The 14,896-nt window shown below is 31.7% G+C and overlaps 6 protein-coding genes across 9 annotated transcripts; 2 read left to right on the forward strand and 4 right to left on the reverse strand.

The window, feature by feature from the left end:
* The first annotated feature begins 153 nt into the window (after positions 1 to 153).
* LOC126870780 (cell division cycle-associated protein 7-like) lies at positions 154 to 1,516 on the forward strand. The gene is made up of 3 exons (XM_050628817.1): positions 154 to 357; positions 431 to 1,129; positions 1,212 to 1,516. Exons 1-3 carry the CDS (start codon positions 295 to 297, stop codon positions 1,368 to 1,370), a joined length of 921 nt encoding a protein of 306 aa, XP_050484774.1. The 5' UTR covers positions 154 to 294; the 3' UTR covers positions 1,371 to 1,516.
* LOC126870779 (probable methyltransferase-like protein 25) lies at positions 1,426 to 3,047 on the reverse strand. Its single transcript, XM_050628816.1, has 4 exons — positions 2,466 to 3,047; positions 2,036 to 2,387; positions 1,863 to 1,960; positions 1,426 to 1,793 (listed from the first exon to the last, which is right to left on the reverse strand). The coding sequence occupies exons 1-4, from the start codon at positions 3,030 to 3,032 to the stop codon at positions 1,560 to 1,562; spliced, it is 1,251 nt and encodes a 416-aa protein (XP_050484773.1). The 5' UTR covers positions 3,033 to 3,047; the 3' UTR covers positions 1,426 to 1,559.
* On the reverse strand, positions 2,999 to 3,742 carry LOC126870781 (uncharacterized). Of its 2 annotated transcripts, XM_050628819.1 has the most exons (2): positions 3,445 to 3,742; positions 2,999 to 3,339 (listed from the first exon to the last, which is right to left on the reverse strand). In XM_050628819.1, the coding sequence occupies exons 1-2, from the start codon at positions 3,598 to 3,600 to the stop codon at positions 3,196 to 3,198; spliced, it is 300 nt and encodes a 99-aa protein (XP_050484776.1). In that variant the 5' UTR covers positions 3,601 to 3,742; the 3' UTR covers positions 2,999 to 3,195. The 2 variants fall into 2 exon arrangements, with proteins under 2 accessions (XP_050484776.1, XP_050484775.1); XM_050628818.1 differs by having other exon boundaries at positions 2,999 to 3,742.
* Positions 3,743 to 3,843: 101 nt separating this feature from the next.
* Positions 3,844 to 8,864, forward strand: LOC126870773 (SWI/SNF complex subunit SMARCC2). 3 transcript variants are annotated; one of them, XM_050628807.1, is made up of 8 exons: positions 3,844 to 4,018; positions 4,111 to 4,214; positions 4,664 to 4,783; positions 4,857 to 4,970; positions 5,037 to 6,984; positions 7,081 to 7,391; positions 7,477 to 7,933; positions 8,624 to 8,864. In XM_050628807.1, exons 1-7 carry the CDS (start codon positions 3,997 to 3,999, stop codon positions 7,924 to 7,926), a joined length of 3,069 nt encoding a protein of 1,022 aa, XP_050484764.1. In that variant the 5' UTR covers positions 3,844 to 3,996; the 3' UTR covers positions 7,927 to 7,933; positions 8,624 to 8,864. The 3 variants fall into 3 exon arrangements, with proteins under 3 accessions (XP_050484764.1, XP_050484765.1, XP_050484766.1); XM_050628808.1 differs by having other exon boundaries at positions 3,849 to 4,018; positions 4,097 to 4,214; XM_050628809.1 differs by lacking the exons at positions 3,844 to 4,018; positions 4,111 to 4,214; positions 4,664 to 4,783 and having other exon boundaries at positions 5,041 to 6,984.
* On the reverse strand, positions 8,040 to 10,606 carry LOC126870778 (uncharacterized). Its single transcript, XM_050628815.1, has 4 exons — positions 9,874 to 10,606; positions 9,434 to 9,767; positions 8,608 to 8,813; positions 8,040 to 8,493 (listed from the first exon to the last, which is right to left on the reverse strand). Exons 1-4 carry the CDS (start codon positions 10,392 to 10,394, stop codon positions 8,271 to 8,273), a joined length of 1,284 nt encoding a protein of 427 aa, XP_050484772.1. The 5' UTR covers positions 10,395 to 10,606; the 3' UTR covers positions 8,040 to 8,270.
* Positions 10,607 to 10,746: 140 nt separating this feature from the next.
* Positions 10,747 to 13,809, reverse strand: LOC126870774 (protein PTCD3 homolog, mitochondrial). Its single transcript, XM_050628810.1, has 10 exons — positions 13,560 to 13,809; positions 13,316 to 13,421; positions 13,034 to 13,231; positions 12,702 to 12,949; positions 12,517 to 12,625; positions 12,108 to 12,441; positions 11,830 to 12,032; positions 11,420 to 11,752; positions 11,128 to 11,349; positions 10,747 to 11,019 (listed from the first exon to the last, which is right to left on the reverse strand). Exons 1-10 carry the CDS (start codon positions 13,586 to 13,588, stop codon positions 10,858 to 10,860), a joined length of 1,944 nt encoding a protein of 647 aa, XP_050484767.1. The 5' UTR covers positions 13,589 to 13,809; the 3' UTR covers positions 10,747 to 10,857.
* Positions 13,810 to 14,896: the final 1,087 nt, after the last annotated feature.

The following is a 14,896-nucleotide window of genomic DNA, read 5'->3' on the forward strand; positions in this document are numbered from 1 at the left end:
TAATCGTAATTCAGTAATCTCAAATTCCTAATAATTCTCTAATGTAATATATTTCAATTAATACATGCACTATGCATATATACATAATTCTCGCAACTTATAGTGTATACTTATATAGATGCCCTGTCGGTTTTACCCGCCAAAACAGTCCAACTGTCCAATTCGCCATGATTATTTTTGGAGTCAGTGGAACGATTTAAACACGAGTATTGTGTTTGTTTTTGATTCTATTCTTTTATCTAAAGAATATACTATTATCGTGAGTATACATTACTTGAAGATTAAATTTTTAATATGGACGAAAACGATGATTACGATGATTTACGAAAAAGAAACATAGCCGAAAGAAACGCTATCGTAAGTACTTTTGTTTGATTTAAATTTCTAACCTATAATTATTCGGTGTGTTTATTTGTATTCAACGTTGCAGTTTGCCGAATTTTTCAAAGAGTTAAAAGAACAAACGAACGAGATAAAAGAACTGAAAAAAATACACAATGGTACCGAGAATTCAGAAAACGAACCACCTAAAAAAAGACGTAAAACTATTTCTCATTCTAAGAACGGTCGTGTTAGAATGAAATATGTAAAGCTCGAATTTCGTAAGAAGTATAATACTAGAAGTAGATCAAGGAATATCTCCCAATGTGAAGAAGAAGAGAAAGAGAATGATATAATTGACCTTAAAAGCAATAAACCTAAACTCCAAGTTCTATTTCCATGGGCGAAGCCATTTCAACGATCGATCGATTTAATGAAGATGGGAGTGTGCGATATAGATGAAGAGGAAGAGCAACGATCTATCAGCAGTGACGATGGGAGCAGTGATGATTTTTATGATATAACTAAAAAGCGAATATACAATGTAAACAGAGCTCCTTATGACCCAAATAACGTACCGTCCGTCAGTGAAATTACGGATGAAATGCTAGATAATATTGCAACCAAAAGTACTTCGAAGCAGTATTGTAAAGTTAATGGAACATGCTGTCATCAGTGCAGGCAGAAAACGTTAGATACAAAGACTGTATGTCGTTCGGGAGAATGTATTGGACTTAGAGGGCAATTTTGTGGACCTTGCTTAAAAGGACGATATGGCGAAAGTGCCATTGATGCATTAAAAGATCCTGTATGCCATATATTTATACATATATATATTTATTTTTTATTTTTGTTTCATAATTATTTATTTTGGTGCAAAAATTTTGCAGAATTGGGTTTGTCCACCTTGCCGTGGTTTATGTAACTGCAGTATATGTAGAACAAGAAGTGGTTTACTCCCAACTGGAATTTTAGCCCCTATTGTAAAAGAAGAAGGATTTTCGTCTGTTATGGATTACCTTCAATCTGCCGAAACAGATGACACATAATTTTCATTGATACAAGATTTATGGTTATAATAATATAATTAAACCTCATAACAAATAATTTTTTACTGATGAATGTAATATTTTTTAATTGATCGTACTATGTACGAGAAAACTTTACAACAAACATAATAAAATTGTTTTCTGTATTCATGTCGTATACTTCTTTATTTATAACTTTCTTTTCTGTCGCTATTTTACTGCAATAATGCCATAACGTCTTGGAGATAACATAGGATCAAATAAACGCAGTATCGCAATTTTAGAACACTGATTACTGTTCTGTAAAAATATTATTCTATCCAACATAATGGCTGCTTCTAATACAAGACCAACATGTATCCTTAACATTTGAAATATGTAAAACTTCTCCATTAAATGTGCATAAAGTTGAAACGTTTTTCTCAGTGCTTCTTGTGATGGTATCTAAGGATGCAAAAATTTTCTTAAAAAAAATATTCAACTAAAATATTTATAATAATGTTATTGTTATACCTTCTCCAAATCTACCCCAAGTCTTGAAAATGCCCATTGAGCATAACTTGGAAAATCGTGTGATGGTCCGCCGCGACCTACTCTAGCATTATAAATACCTATTAAAAAAGAAAAACAATAGTATATACTATATGAAATACATTCAAACTGAATTAATATAAAAACAAATATACCCAAGGAATGAAAAATGACTTGTAATATTGCTCTGTAGAACAATGATGAAGATACAGATTTGTTTTTTGTACTTCTTTCAACAGATTGTTGGGCTAACATTCTAGCATTTCTAGAAAAATTAATTTTTTTATTAAGTGTTTCATTTGTCAAATGGTAACAACAGGGAACTATACATAAAATATTAATGTCTTTTGTAGCTAAGAATGTTCGAATAATTGAGTCAGTGAGAGAACCACAAGTATGTAAACCAGTTAATATAAGGTTTTTATTTATATCCCAATCGGAAAAATTTTCTTTTATCATTTTTATATAATCGGTTCTGTCATTAATTTCTTCAACTACATAGCGTACCTAAAACAAAGTACAATTTATTTGTAGTTCATGTATTCAAATGCAGTATTTTATAAAAATTTAATACACTGTTACTACCAGCATTGGAGAGAGTATCAGCTTCTTCCGTAATTTTTTTTGTCTACAGATTGCTCCATTACTACATAATTGTGAAGAATCTATTGCAAGAACAGGAACTTTATGATTTTCTGCTAAAAATGTTGACAGATATGCTTTTCCAGCACCAGCATCTATTACTAGATTATTTGTTCTTGCAGCAACTTCCCCAATAATGTTTCCAAGGGATTCAACCTCGTGCAACTTTTTTGTATTTATAAATTCTATCTTAATATTTTCACACATACATTTCTTCTGATTATTTGTATCTGGTAATGTGTTTAAAAAATCTTTTGAATTTGTTTCTATAGAGCATGATTGCAAAGATAAAGATTTTGCCAACTTTATAAAATTATTCAGTGTAGGGCAATTGTCATTTTCTGTCCAACTAATCCAACTGAGTTCGTTCTTCTCTAATTCTGACCTTAAGGCTTCTGGTAAACATGTTGTCCATAAGTTCTCAGTAATAAAATCAACTATATGACAATTTACCAACTTATGATATGTGTTAATGAAATATATAATTTCATCGAAATGTTTATCATACATGATTTTAATATTTATCACATTTAAACTTGGTACAATATGGTATAAATTCTGTCCAAATAACAATGTTTATTATGATTGTTAAAAATGAAAAATATTATGAAGCCCAGATACAGTTCTACAATATTGTTCCACTCTTTATTTATTTAAATATATTCTCATACAATTAAAAATCGAGTTTATCCACTTCTGGATATGACGAAGATATTTTTGTCAGTGCACAAAACTTGGCATATTTAAATTTAATATTATCTACAATTTTCAATATATCCACCGTCTCATCATTAAATTTAGGAAAATTATAAATATCCTGCAAAAGTGTTTTTGCAATGGAAACAGCTTTCTCTGAATTACATCTATTGGTAGTTAAATATTGTTCCAAAATACCACTGTAATATCCCAATTGTGCACCTACCAAACTACCCCTGTGATATCCAAAATGAAACCCATTTTCCAATTGCTTTTTGCCAACCTCAAAACCTTCTTCGTAACCTACGGATTGGGCATTTTCTTCGACAAATAGTAAATCTTCTAACTTCTTATTTATGTCTATATCTTCTTTATCAGACATAATTACTATTATGTATCTATTGAGTACATTGAATAATCTAATTCGATTAAAAAAATCTAATACGATTCTTAACTAGCCTAGCTCTAATTTATAATTGGTACTGCCAGAGTACTATGAGATGGAAACATGAGATGTAAGTATGGGAGCAATTGTAAATACGTATCGAATAATTCCGAGTATACACGAGCATGTCTACCAACCTTTAAAGTCACTATCTGCTTCGTTCATGGTTAACAGTAAATATTATCAGATCGGTTAAGGTTATAAGTAACGAAAAACAAATATATATTTCTGAGTTTTTATTAGGAAATACTTATTTATAGACTGTAAAAGCCTATTTGATGTTGAAGAAAAAATTCACGAACGTAAATCGAAATATTCCTGTATTGGAATAATATGGCTAGAACCAACTTCAGAGGTGTGTCATGTTTGCAACAAACGCGGTGTTCTTTCTTGTAGTGCGTTCAACAATTTTTTAAGTTAATATTTCATAAAGGATGCTCGCGTTAGGACCTAAAAAGGACGGTGGACCCAATACGAAGTTTTTTGAGTCCCAAGAAATTCTTACACAACTCGATGGAGTTAAACAATGGCTTTTGAAAAACTGCAAAAAGGTACATCCAAACGCCCGGCGTCGAAGTATTTGGTCAACTGCTTACTAGTTTATGTGCTATATTAACAATCTTTTACTTTACTTTTTAATTATTCTATTATTCCATCTGTAATTTACTACGATTATATTTTTATTTTCGAATTAATGTAAATAGTAAAAATAATAATAAAGGTTAATATCATATATAGATTAACTATTTGTTATATTTATTTTCTAATAAAATATTGCTTTTTTTATGCACAGAAATGTCATTTTCATAATGTAGCATGTGAATATTTTATTTTATTTTATAAATTATATGTAGAATCACACATAAATGTATATATATATATGATATTTATATATACCTAACTTAATTGAATGTTGTGTGTATATATATAATGAATATAAATATAATTGTTTGAACATCTTTTGATATTTGCCTTATACCTCTCTCAAATATCTTTTTAGTACGTTCAAACGGATCCTCCTACTAATAAAAGCTTAGCTACATTGATAGTACAATTACTGCAATTTCAAGAAGATAATTTAGGAAAGAATGTTTCAAAACCTCCAATGACAAGACTTCCTGTATGTATTTATTGGTTGATACAATGGAAAGTATCTTTTTTTAAACTAACCAAATCATTTATTAAATTTTCAGATGAAATGTTTCTTAGATTTTAAACCTGGAGGCGGACTATGTCATATTCTTGCTACAGCATATCGTTTTAAACAAGAACAAGGATGGCGTCGATTTGACTTCCCTGTTGGAAAGGTAAGTATGATATTATAAACATAATTTAACAATTCTTTACACATACAAATAAATGTTGTTTTTTAGTCAGGATCTCGTATGGACAGAACAGTGGAAATGTTAATGGCAGCTGAACGAGCCTTGGTACAAAATCGTTGTATGATTATACCAAGTGTATATGTTAGACCTGATGTAGACAAATCAACTGCTGCGAAAGTAAAAGAAGCAGTTCGTCGACATCAAGGTAGTATTGTTGAAAATGAAGCAGATGCGACACACATAATTTACCCCCCGGTTGACCCTATGGAAGAAGAGTATGCACGGCCTTGCATGAGACGAGAAAGATCTGTTCTTCTTCATTGGTATTATTTCCCAGATAGTTACGATTCTTGGACTGCATTGGATCTTCCTTGGGATTTTCCAGAAGGCACGCTTACAAATACAAACATGAAATCGATATACAAAGTATCGGCAACGTGGGCGTTAGATTTAGATCAATATAACGAATGGATGAACGAAGAAGACTATGAAATAGATGAAAATGGTCAAAAAAAAATACATAAATACCGACTTTCCGTAGAAGATTTAATGGCTCAGCCATCTCATCCTCCGCCTTCAGCAAAAAAACCAAAACGGAAACGATCTCCTAGTCCATCACCGAAACCGGGAAAGCGTAAAAGCGCAAGAGGGCCATCAGGTGTCCAGAGTACTTCGTCTTCGTCGTCACTTACGGCTCCAAAAAAATCACGCGGCGGCGGCGAAGAGGAAGATGATCTCACCCAAGGAATGGAAGATCCACCGGCGGAACCTCGGATTGTAGAAGTAGTTGCAACTCCTACAAATCCTCCTGTAACTGGTCAAGGTAACATTCCAACAAGCGGCACTGCTTTGACTACAACAGGCAGTAAAAAACAAGACAACGAGCTTCAGCCGCTCAAATCTGGTAATATGGCAGACTTAGACGAACCTATGGAAGGAGATAAGGGAAGTTCTCAAAGTACTCAAGATAGGGAAGAACGAGACGCAAGCAAAGAAAGAGGAGAAGGAAATAAAGGAGACGAACCAGAAGATAATGTTACTGAACAAACACATCATATAGTTGTCCCTAGTTATTCTGCTTGGTTTGATTATAATTCGATTCATACTATAGAAAAGAGAGCTTTATCTGAGTTTTTTAATGGTAAAAATAAATCTAAAACACCGGAAATTTATCTTGCATACAGAAATTTTATGATTGACACGTACAGATTAAATCCTACAGAGTACATTACATCGACAGCTTGTAGACGTAACTTAGCAGGCGATGTTTGTGCAATTATGCGTGTGCATGCGTTTTTGGAACAATGGGGACTTATTAACTACCAGGTAGATGCAGAATCAAGACCGACACCCATGGGACCACCTCCGACATCACATTTCCATGTATTATCAGATACTCCATCAGGTTTAGCCCCGGTTAATCCAAATCCTCCGAAGACACCACAGCCTTCTGCTGCGAAGACATTACTCGATTTAGAAAAAAAGTCATCCAGCTTGGGAACAGAGGAGAAAGCCTCAGCTGGTGTGATGGCAAATTTTGGATTAAAAATCGATCAGTATTCGAGAAAACCAGCAGTTTTGAAAAACAAACAAGCTGCTGGCGCTACTCGCGATTGGACAGAACAAGAAACGCTTTTACTATTAGAAGGACTAGAATTACACAAAGATGATTGGAACAAAGTTTGCGAACATGTTGGTTCGAGAACGCAGGATGAATGTATCTTACATTTCTTACGACTTCCAATAGAAGATCCATATTTAGAAGAAGGTGGACCAGAAGGCTTGGGTCCATTAGCTTATCAACCAGTACCATTTTCTAAAGCTGGCAATCCAGTTATGAGTACTGTAGCATTTTTGGCTTCGGTCGTTGATCCCAGAGTTGCAGCAAGTGCAGCTAAAGCTGCTATGGAAGAATTTGCAGCCATTAAGGACCAAGTACCAGCAGCTTTATTAGATCAACACTTGAGGAATGTTCAAGCTAGTGCTAACTCTGATGGTAATTAATTCTTTTCCTATTCTTTTCTTATCACAACAGAGTATTGAATAACTTTGATTAATATCTTGAAATAATAATTATTTTTCAATTATTTAGGTAAGTTTGATCCAGCTGCAGGACTAGCACAATCAGGTATAGCTGGAACAGGTCCACCCGAACCCCCGGACGATACAACACCACCTTCAACTACTGGAAACGTTCCAGCAACAGTGGCCACATCTCCACATTCGGCAACAACAGCTTCTATGGAAATGAAAAAGGAGGAACAAGAAAAACCTAAAGAATCTGAAATTGAGCAAAGTCAATTAGATATAACTAAAAAGGAAGATGAACTAAAAGAAACTGAAGAAGATACAAAATCAACTATGGATGCTGAAACTATGGAGGCGAAAGAAAAGAAAGACAAGGTAAACTATTATTTTACGATGTCATCTTTATTAAATATTATTATATTTATGCATTGTCTATTGTCATCTTTTTTCTTTGTTATAGGTGGTGCGAGACGCTCAACTCCAGTCTGCAGCCGCAGCAGCGTTAGCGGCAGCTGCCGTTAAAGCAAAGCATTTGGCAGCTGTAGAAGAACGTAAAATTAAATCTTTAGTAGCGTTGCTTGTTGAGACACAAATGAAAAAATTGGAAATTAAATTACGTCATTTTGAAGAGCTGGAAACTACGATGGAACGAGAACGCGAAGGTCTCGAATATCAACGACAACAACTTATTACAGAAAGGCAACAATTTCATTTAGAACAATTAAAAGCCGCAGAATTCAGAGCTAGGCAACAAGCGCATCAGCGTTTAGCCCAAGAACAGCAACAGCAACAACAAAATCAACACCCTACATGGCAACCTACTGCACAGCAACAACAACAACAGCAGCCACCGAGTCCACAACCACCGGCTCAACAGCCACCACCGCACACACCTCCGCAACAGGCATAAATTTTTTGTAAGTTACGTATCATATTTATAAATTTTAATTATTGACCAGCGTAATAGTGTAATATTTTATCGTATGTTGATAGAAAGTATGAACATAGAATTTTCAAGTATAGTATTTTTGCAATATAGAATAATGTTCATTTTATTTCCTCTCATTTAATATAACTAGATATTTTTATAGACTTTCGTGCCATAAAAATGCCAATTTTTATCGAAATTTACATAATTTAAACGCGTATAAACATATACATAAGATTACGCGATGACAATTACAATTCATTTGTTTTGTAGCCATGTAAGAAAGATATTCGAATAATATTCATAAAGATTTCGTATGATTCAATCTATAAAGCATGATTATGAACCAGTTCTAAAACTAGATCAGTCATAAGTCGCGCACATTCGGCTCCTCCTCGTGGCGGTACTCGAGCGCTTTGCTTCCCTTTACTTGTTTCTGATTCTTCATATAAATCTGGAGCTTCGTTGCTTTCGCATGTACTAATTGGCAAAATATCCAATGCAAGCCCTGCACCGAATCGGCCGCATCGTCGCATTTCTTCGTTTAATCTGTACATGATAAATAGAATAGGAAGATTAGAGGATGCACTAAGAGTAATCGTTTACAAAGTTTATCTGTTATCTTTTTCAACTTATGGACATATTGCACATGATATTACTTACAGTTCCCACATTACAGATGGATCTATTGGTGGCTGTTTTGGATTAAGCGTATGTAACGAAGACATTAGATGGAAATGATAATGTTGAAGGAGCTGTGTCATGTGCGCTCGTCTAATCTCTCCATTTGCACAGCAATACAACAAATTCGCAAGATCAAGGGCAAGTGAACCAACTCGAGATAGTTGAAAATCAACTAAATAGACATCCTGTAAAGTCATAGCATTAATCGTAATTTAAGATTTGACCCACTTAAATTGTACTATGTCCGATTTCTATTTCCTAGGTTAATCTAATCGAAATTCAATCAATATTGATATTCATGTTCGAATTATTTCTGCTTCGCAAAACGAAGTGAAAAACTAAGATAAATATTTTTACACTATACTTATGCCTGTGCTTTCTTTTTTCTTGTTTTAATAAATTTTAGTAAGTATAGAAATAGAATTTATAAAAATCCCAACTATATAAATAATGGCAAAACATGATTTAGTTATACCATCAAGTATGATAACTGACTTGACTGAATCTGAATAATTTCTATTTTTATGAAATAGAAATTTTATGAATTACAAGTGTTTTTGCTTTAACATTATTAAAATGCTACTTGTACAAGACAATTGGTAAGAAGCGGAAAGAACGCAATATCTAAAAATCTTATAAATTAATGAGTAATAAAATTATATCGAGAAACGTTATTTCTTGATTCTTCGATTCCTATATAGTAGAATTATACAACGTACGCGTGTACACACGACACTTTTTGTACATTTTGATACAACAATATATGTAAATAAGATATTAAATATTATCTACATATAATACTTACTTCTTCATCTGGATTAGTCGAATCATCTTTAAATAAAAAATTATTAGTCCAACAATCACCATGACAAAAAACTGTAAGAGGACCTTGCATGGCTGCAATTTCGCTCATGGTACGAAAAAATACATCATCGTTAAGAAATGCTCGTAATTTCTCCATTATCTCGAGTCTCTTGGATTCCATGTGAGGAGGAAAACCATCAGAAACCATTCTAATGGCATTCTTAGCAGCAACATGATAATATTGACGATACCAATCCTCATTTTCTGTTCGAAAAAGGGCTTCTTGTATACCTTGACCTCTATTTGGATCTGTCAGTCTTGCAAATTCTTCCGGCCTTGTACATCCATACGTACACATTAATATACACACTTATATAAAGATATAATAATATAATATAATAATAAAAAAAAAAGAGAGGAAGATAACATTATTTGACTTGCCTCGTTTCTCTAAGAGTTAGGCTGAGCGCATGAAAACCAGCTAAAGCTTTCAACGTTCGTTTCAAATGCTCAAGTTGTAATCCTTTTCTTCTGTCTTCCATTTTAAAGCCTCTTTCTCGTAAATCTTCCATAACAATAAGATCAATTCGCGCCGCGTATATTTTTGCGACTCCTCCAAAAACTTCTTTACCATTTGTTTGTAATTCATTCAGAGCGGGCCACACATGCGTATAAAATGCTACTTCGTTTTGAAATAGTAGTTCGCTTTTAAAAGCTTCACGATGTTCTCTTGATCGAGGTAAAACTTTGTAAATAATCGCACGTTCATAATTGACCCATTCACGATTTTTTACTTGTTTTCGACCTTTTGCTCGAATACGATATAGCATAGATGTATAATTGTCACCTCTTCCTGAACCGAGTTCTTCTTTCAAACTGGTAATTTCCACATCAGGTTCATCCTTTGTTATTAATTCACGCACAGATTCTAACGTAAGACTCACGTGTCCTTCCTCATCCATCACTCTGATACTAAGGATAAAAGTTATAACTTTTAAAAACTGTGAAGAAGAAATCAGAAGAAGAAATTTCGTGTATTTTTAAGATTCTTGAATCAATAAATATCGTAACACTTTAGCCTTTGAACGTGGACGAATGAGTTATGATGTTAAGCTACGATGCAGGAAATAAGTATTTGAGTGACGAGAGAATAGTACCTCCCACTGTCGCACAGCATAATTTATTAATCGTAAGTACCCTAACTAGAGGGGCAAGGACGTTAATACATATCAATCACGCATGTAATTTCTATTCTTTGAATGACAAATTGATTGAAATATACACATATAACACAAATTTAATGAAGAAATTAAGTCAGTTTTATAAATTTTATATAGCTCAATGCAACATTTAGATTTACAATTGCAAGAACAATAACAAAGAAAGAGAGTACGTAATTACATAATTAACATAATTTTTTCGTAATTAATTTGATTTTTCGGTATTAGAGGAATTTAATGCTTCCGCCCCAACTAAATCAATCAATTCCTTGCGATAAGCATCCGTTAATTGTGGAAGATTGTGTAATTCTGTAGCCATTTTAGCAATATCTGGAAATCCTGAATTTACAGAATACTCGAGAATAAGCTGTAAAGATAAATGCCTTAAAGTTACACTTTAAATTCGAAGAAACTAAACTAACTCTAACAAACTAACTAACAAACTAAAATTAATTATAAATATGAATATACGTACAAAAGCTCCCAAAATACATTCTTTTGAAATATAACTTTCAAATAATTCATTCACTTGTTTTTCTTTCATTGTTGGAAGAAATAAATCTGATTCTTTAACAATATATGTCAAAACTTCAATACTCTCTTCTATACGACCACCATGCAACAATATTGCTGCTATACAAGCTGTTGTGGCATTTTTAAGTGGAGAATATGTTTCTCGTTTTGTTTTGATCTCTGTCTGTCAATAGCAAATTGTTTATTTTTATTACATGTACTTTTTTGTCATTTACTATTATAAACAAACCAACCTGGATAGCTTGCCAACAATCCCAAGCTGCATCCATAAAAACCGTTTTTAAAGGTGAATCAGCAGGTAAAACATCCATTTTCATTAAAGATAATACTTCAAGTTTCAATGAAAGGTCTGTGTAACATAGACTATGTATGTCTAACCATAATCTCTGTAGATATTTCACTACAATTGCTGGTGAATGATATTTTAAATGTTGTACGATTTCTAGAAAACAGCGTGTTGTTGGCACATATATGTTTGGAACAAGTTTTTTGTAAAATTCGAAAAACTCATCAACTGTACTTGTTGATAATACTAATGATATATACGAAATGTAATAACTGGTTTCCTATATAAAAAGCTTTAATATAAAAGGGCACTAAATTGTATCATCTAATACAAATACTTAAATTAAAGAAACCATACTATTCCAGCAGATGAAATGAAATTATAATTGTCTCCTGTCAGAAGAAGCTTATGAATCATATCACCAGCTTCTCTATTGCAGAAAGTAGAAGCCATATACATAGCATGTTTAAAAAATTTATCATCCATTGGATCTTCAATACTAAAACTTCTATTTTCTATTGAGCGTAGAATATCTACGAAAATATCTTGCGCATTTTTATCTGTAAGAGAGGGATATAATTAACTATTGTAAATAAATAAAATTAAAAAAAAAATCATTAATAAGCTATAATTACTGTTTTGCGTAGATATAATTATAATATAATAATACGATGCTGGGGAAAATTTTATATTCATTCGTTTGAAGTCCATAATCAAACGGAATGCAATATCTTCATCATTCTTCATTTGTACTCTAATCACATTAAGGGCAGCATTCAATGTTCTAACATTTGGTTTAATCCTTTTCTTATTTATTGTATTAAGAATATCCAAAAGATGTTTCATTTTCAGTTCATGCTTATAACCAAAATTTTCTGGAATCAGCGTCAATAAATAATTGTAAGTAGTAATATTTAATGGAATATCTTTCTCTTTGCATTCGTTGTACAATATCCAGGCTTCATTTATCTAAGAACATAAATTTTAAATGTATTATGTGATAAAGATATACAAAAATTCGTTCAGAAATTAAAGTTAATATACTCTTGAATGTTTTGCTAAACCACATATCATAGCGTTATAAGCTGCTGCTGCTGTTGAAGAATCTTGCGTTTTTAAAAATTCAAACAGTTCATAGATTTCTGGCTTATACCTAAAATATGAAACTGTTGAAAATAGTAAAATGTAAGTGTGATTCTCTATTTTCATTATCTTTTTTTACTACTTACTGCCAAACATATTTATCCTGCTTTGTAGTAAACCACTCTTCTAAACGTGAATTACTCTGTGAATTGATTTCATTGTTATAAAAACACAATAATTCTAAAAGTATTTGTTTTGTATCATTAGAAACATTATAGTCTAACAACTTATAGATATGCAAAGCATCAGGCACTATACGCTTGGATATGGTATGTAGAAGTATTTCTTCTGATACTTGACTTTTATCAGTATATGTTGGGAGTGGTGTAAATGCCTTAAATACAAATTAAAAATTACTTATGTTTAAATACACCAAATATAATATATGCATGTTATATCAATACTAAATAACACATACTTCAATTTCTGGCTCTGAGAGATGTTTTGGAAACAAATCTTTGTGTTCATTATGAATCCATTTTGCAGCTTTTCTGCCTGCCTCATATGATAATGCAAAAGAACGATACTCTGTTCTCCTCAGTGGATATAAATAAGGATCATCATGGTACAAATAACTGATGTTACCAGAATCTTTTGGTATTGTCTGTTCAAGAACCTTTTAAAAAAGGTACAAATAACAAAGTTGATATATATTTCCCTTGATATATTTTCTACAAAAGTAAATTTTTAGTATATTTACCTCTAAAATATCCGTAGGACCACGTTGTATTCTAGCTGGTATTTTAACTTTAGAATTTGATACTGATAATGAAGATTTTAACCTTTTTAACTCGACACATGAAGTCCTGTGAAACAAATAATTTATTGATATTGGGGAGAGGGGGGGGGGGAATAATATGATATGTATTATTTAACAAATAATAATATTCTTAATCTTTTTACCAACTTGAATAAATTATTTCATTGTAGTAAACATTACTAACCTATCTAAAAGATATCTGAGACGATTCATTATGAATACCTTGATTAAATACTGTTTATAATACAAAATCGTATTATTTAAATATTATATAATATGTAGTTGAAAATCGCAAAAGTTAAGACGTGACATATACATTTGTCTGTGAAATTCTGTGTACTGTGTCTCTCAAATAATTGCAACAAAAACATGTGTATAATACGAAAGCGAAGTTTACACGACACGCTTTTATCGTTTCTACTTGAACTGACTTGGACATCTATTTGGTTGCCTATGTGCAGGCTTTACTTTTTTTTGTATTTACAAAATTAGATAAATTAAGAATGTTATAAAAGTTTTATCGAAAAATTTTTACAATTTTATAAATTTCTACTTAATTTGAATTCGATATAGCATTAGATTACATATTACGAAATATTATTTTAATATTCTATCACACCACTGAATTTTGATCTTTTAGTTGCAGTTATATCTTTATAATAAAATAAATCAATTATTTGAATATAAGATTAGAAAAATTTCGAATAAAATAGTAGAACATAAAGGAATATTAAAAAATTTTACTTTTCATAAAAAGTAAATTTTAGAACATTGATTATGCGTATTTATTTATAACAATAATTTGTATTTCTAAATTTTCTTATATTAAATTGATCAAATAATGATGCAGTTTATAAAACAAATCGAATATTAATTGATATTTAACGAAATAATCGACATTGATTGTTTTGAATGTAAAACATTTCAAAAGTAATCTTTCATGAAAAAAATTTGCAGAACTTCAATATGAAAAATAGACAAATTTACTATTTGCTATTATTTAAATATTGTTATGCAGAAAGATTACATAAACAAAATTATAGATGAATAACAGCATACATATATTTAGATTGTGATTAAAATAATAATGTACAAAATAAAACAAAATCGATCGTAAAACTGACCGTAAAACACTGCAGAAAATATGGAACATTCTAATGGAAGATGGAACGTGTAAAGAAAAATTTCCTTAAGAAATATATTCAACCCTTTCTTATTAAATGCTTCGCCCATCATTTTTATCTCTGGTTTTATAAGAACATCATATATACATATATACATATGTATATGTAATAGATGAATATGGCAGCTGCACCGTCGTATCTACAAGATAGAGATTCATTTCTTTCAGCGCATTTATTGTTTAGCATATGAATAGTAAATACACGTATACGTGTACATATATACGTATGGATGTTGAAGTATACCCTTTGGCATATTACAAAGAATTGAATAAAGTTTATAAGGAAGCCAAAACCAGTCCGCGAAGAGAAGCAGTTCTCTGCCGTGAGAATATGCGTG

Source organism: Bombus huntii, chromosome 10 (assembly GCF_024542735.1).
Source record: "Bombus huntii isolate Logan2020A chromosome 10, iyBomHunt1.1, whole genome shotgun sequence".
Taxonomy (NCBI): Eukaryota; Metazoa; Arthropoda; class Insecta; order Hymenoptera; family Apidae; genus Bombus; species Bombus huntii.

Excerpts from the sequence above, each read along its gene's own strand:
- LOC126870780 (XM_050628817.1), top strand. The coding sequence starts at position 295 with ATGGACGAAAACGATGATTACGATGATTTACGAAAAAGAAACATAGCC. Across the intron at positions 358-430 it reads TAGCCGAAAGAAACGCTATC|TTTGCCGAATTTTTCAAAGA; the intron begins GTAAGTACTTTT and ends TCAACGTTGCAG. Across the intron at positions 1,130-1,211 it reads TTGATGCATTAAAAGATCCT|AATTGGGTTTGTCCACCTTG; the intron begins GTATGCCATATA and ends AAAATTTTGCAG.
- LOC126870779 (XM_050628816.1), bottom strand. The coding sequence starts at position 3,032 with ATGTATGATAAACATTTCGATGAAATTATATATTTCATTAACACATAT. Across the intron at positions 1,961-2,035 it reads AGTCATTTTTCATTCCTTGG|GTATTTATAATGCTAGAGTA; the intron begins GTATATTTGTTT and ends CTTTTTTAATAG. Across the intron at positions 1,794-1,862 it reads TTGGGGTAGATTTGGAGAAG|ATACCATCACAAGAAGCACT; the intron begins GTATAACAATAA and ends TTGCATCCTTAG.
- LOC126870781 (XM_050628818.1), bottom strand. The coding sequence starts at position 3,600 with ATGTCTGATAAAGAAGATATAGACATAAATAAGAAGTTAGAAGATTTA.
- LOC126870773 (XM_050628807.1), top strand. The coding sequence starts at position 3,997 with ATGGCTAGAACCAACTTCAGAG. Across the intron at positions 4,784-4,856 it reads CTCCAATGACAAGACTTCCT|ATGAAATGTTTCTTAGATTT; the intron begins GTATGTATTTAT and ends TTAAATTTTCAG. Across the intron at positions 6,985-7,080 it reads AGCTAGTGCTAACTCTGATG|GTAAGTTTGATCCAGCTGCA; the intron begins GTAATTAATTCT and ends TCAATTATTTAG.
- LOC126870778 (XM_050628815.1), bottom strand. The coding sequence starts at position 10,394 with ATGGATGAGGAAGGACACGTGAGTCTTACGTTAGAATCTGTGCGTGAA. Across the intron at positions 8,814-9,433 it reads CGACTAATCCAGATGAAGAA|GATGTCTATTTAGTTGATTT; the intron begins GTAAGTATTATA and ends ATGACTTTACAG. Across the intron at positions 8,494-8,607 it reads CCATCTGTAATGTGGGAACT|ATTAAACGAAGAAATGCGAC; the intron begins GTAAGTAATATC and ends TATCATGTACAG.
- LOC126870774 (XM_050628810.1), bottom strand. The coding sequence starts at position 13,588 with ATGAATCGTCTCAGATATCTTTTAGATAG. Across the intron at positions 12,626-12,701 it reads CAGGATAAATATGTTTGGCA|GTATAAGCCAGAAATCTATG; the intron begins GTAAGTAGTAAA and ends TTCATATTTTAG. Across the intron at positions 12,442-12,516 it reads GTTTAGCAAAACATTCAAGA|ATAAATGAAGCCTGGATATT; the intron begins GTATATTAACTT and ends TTATGTTCTTAG.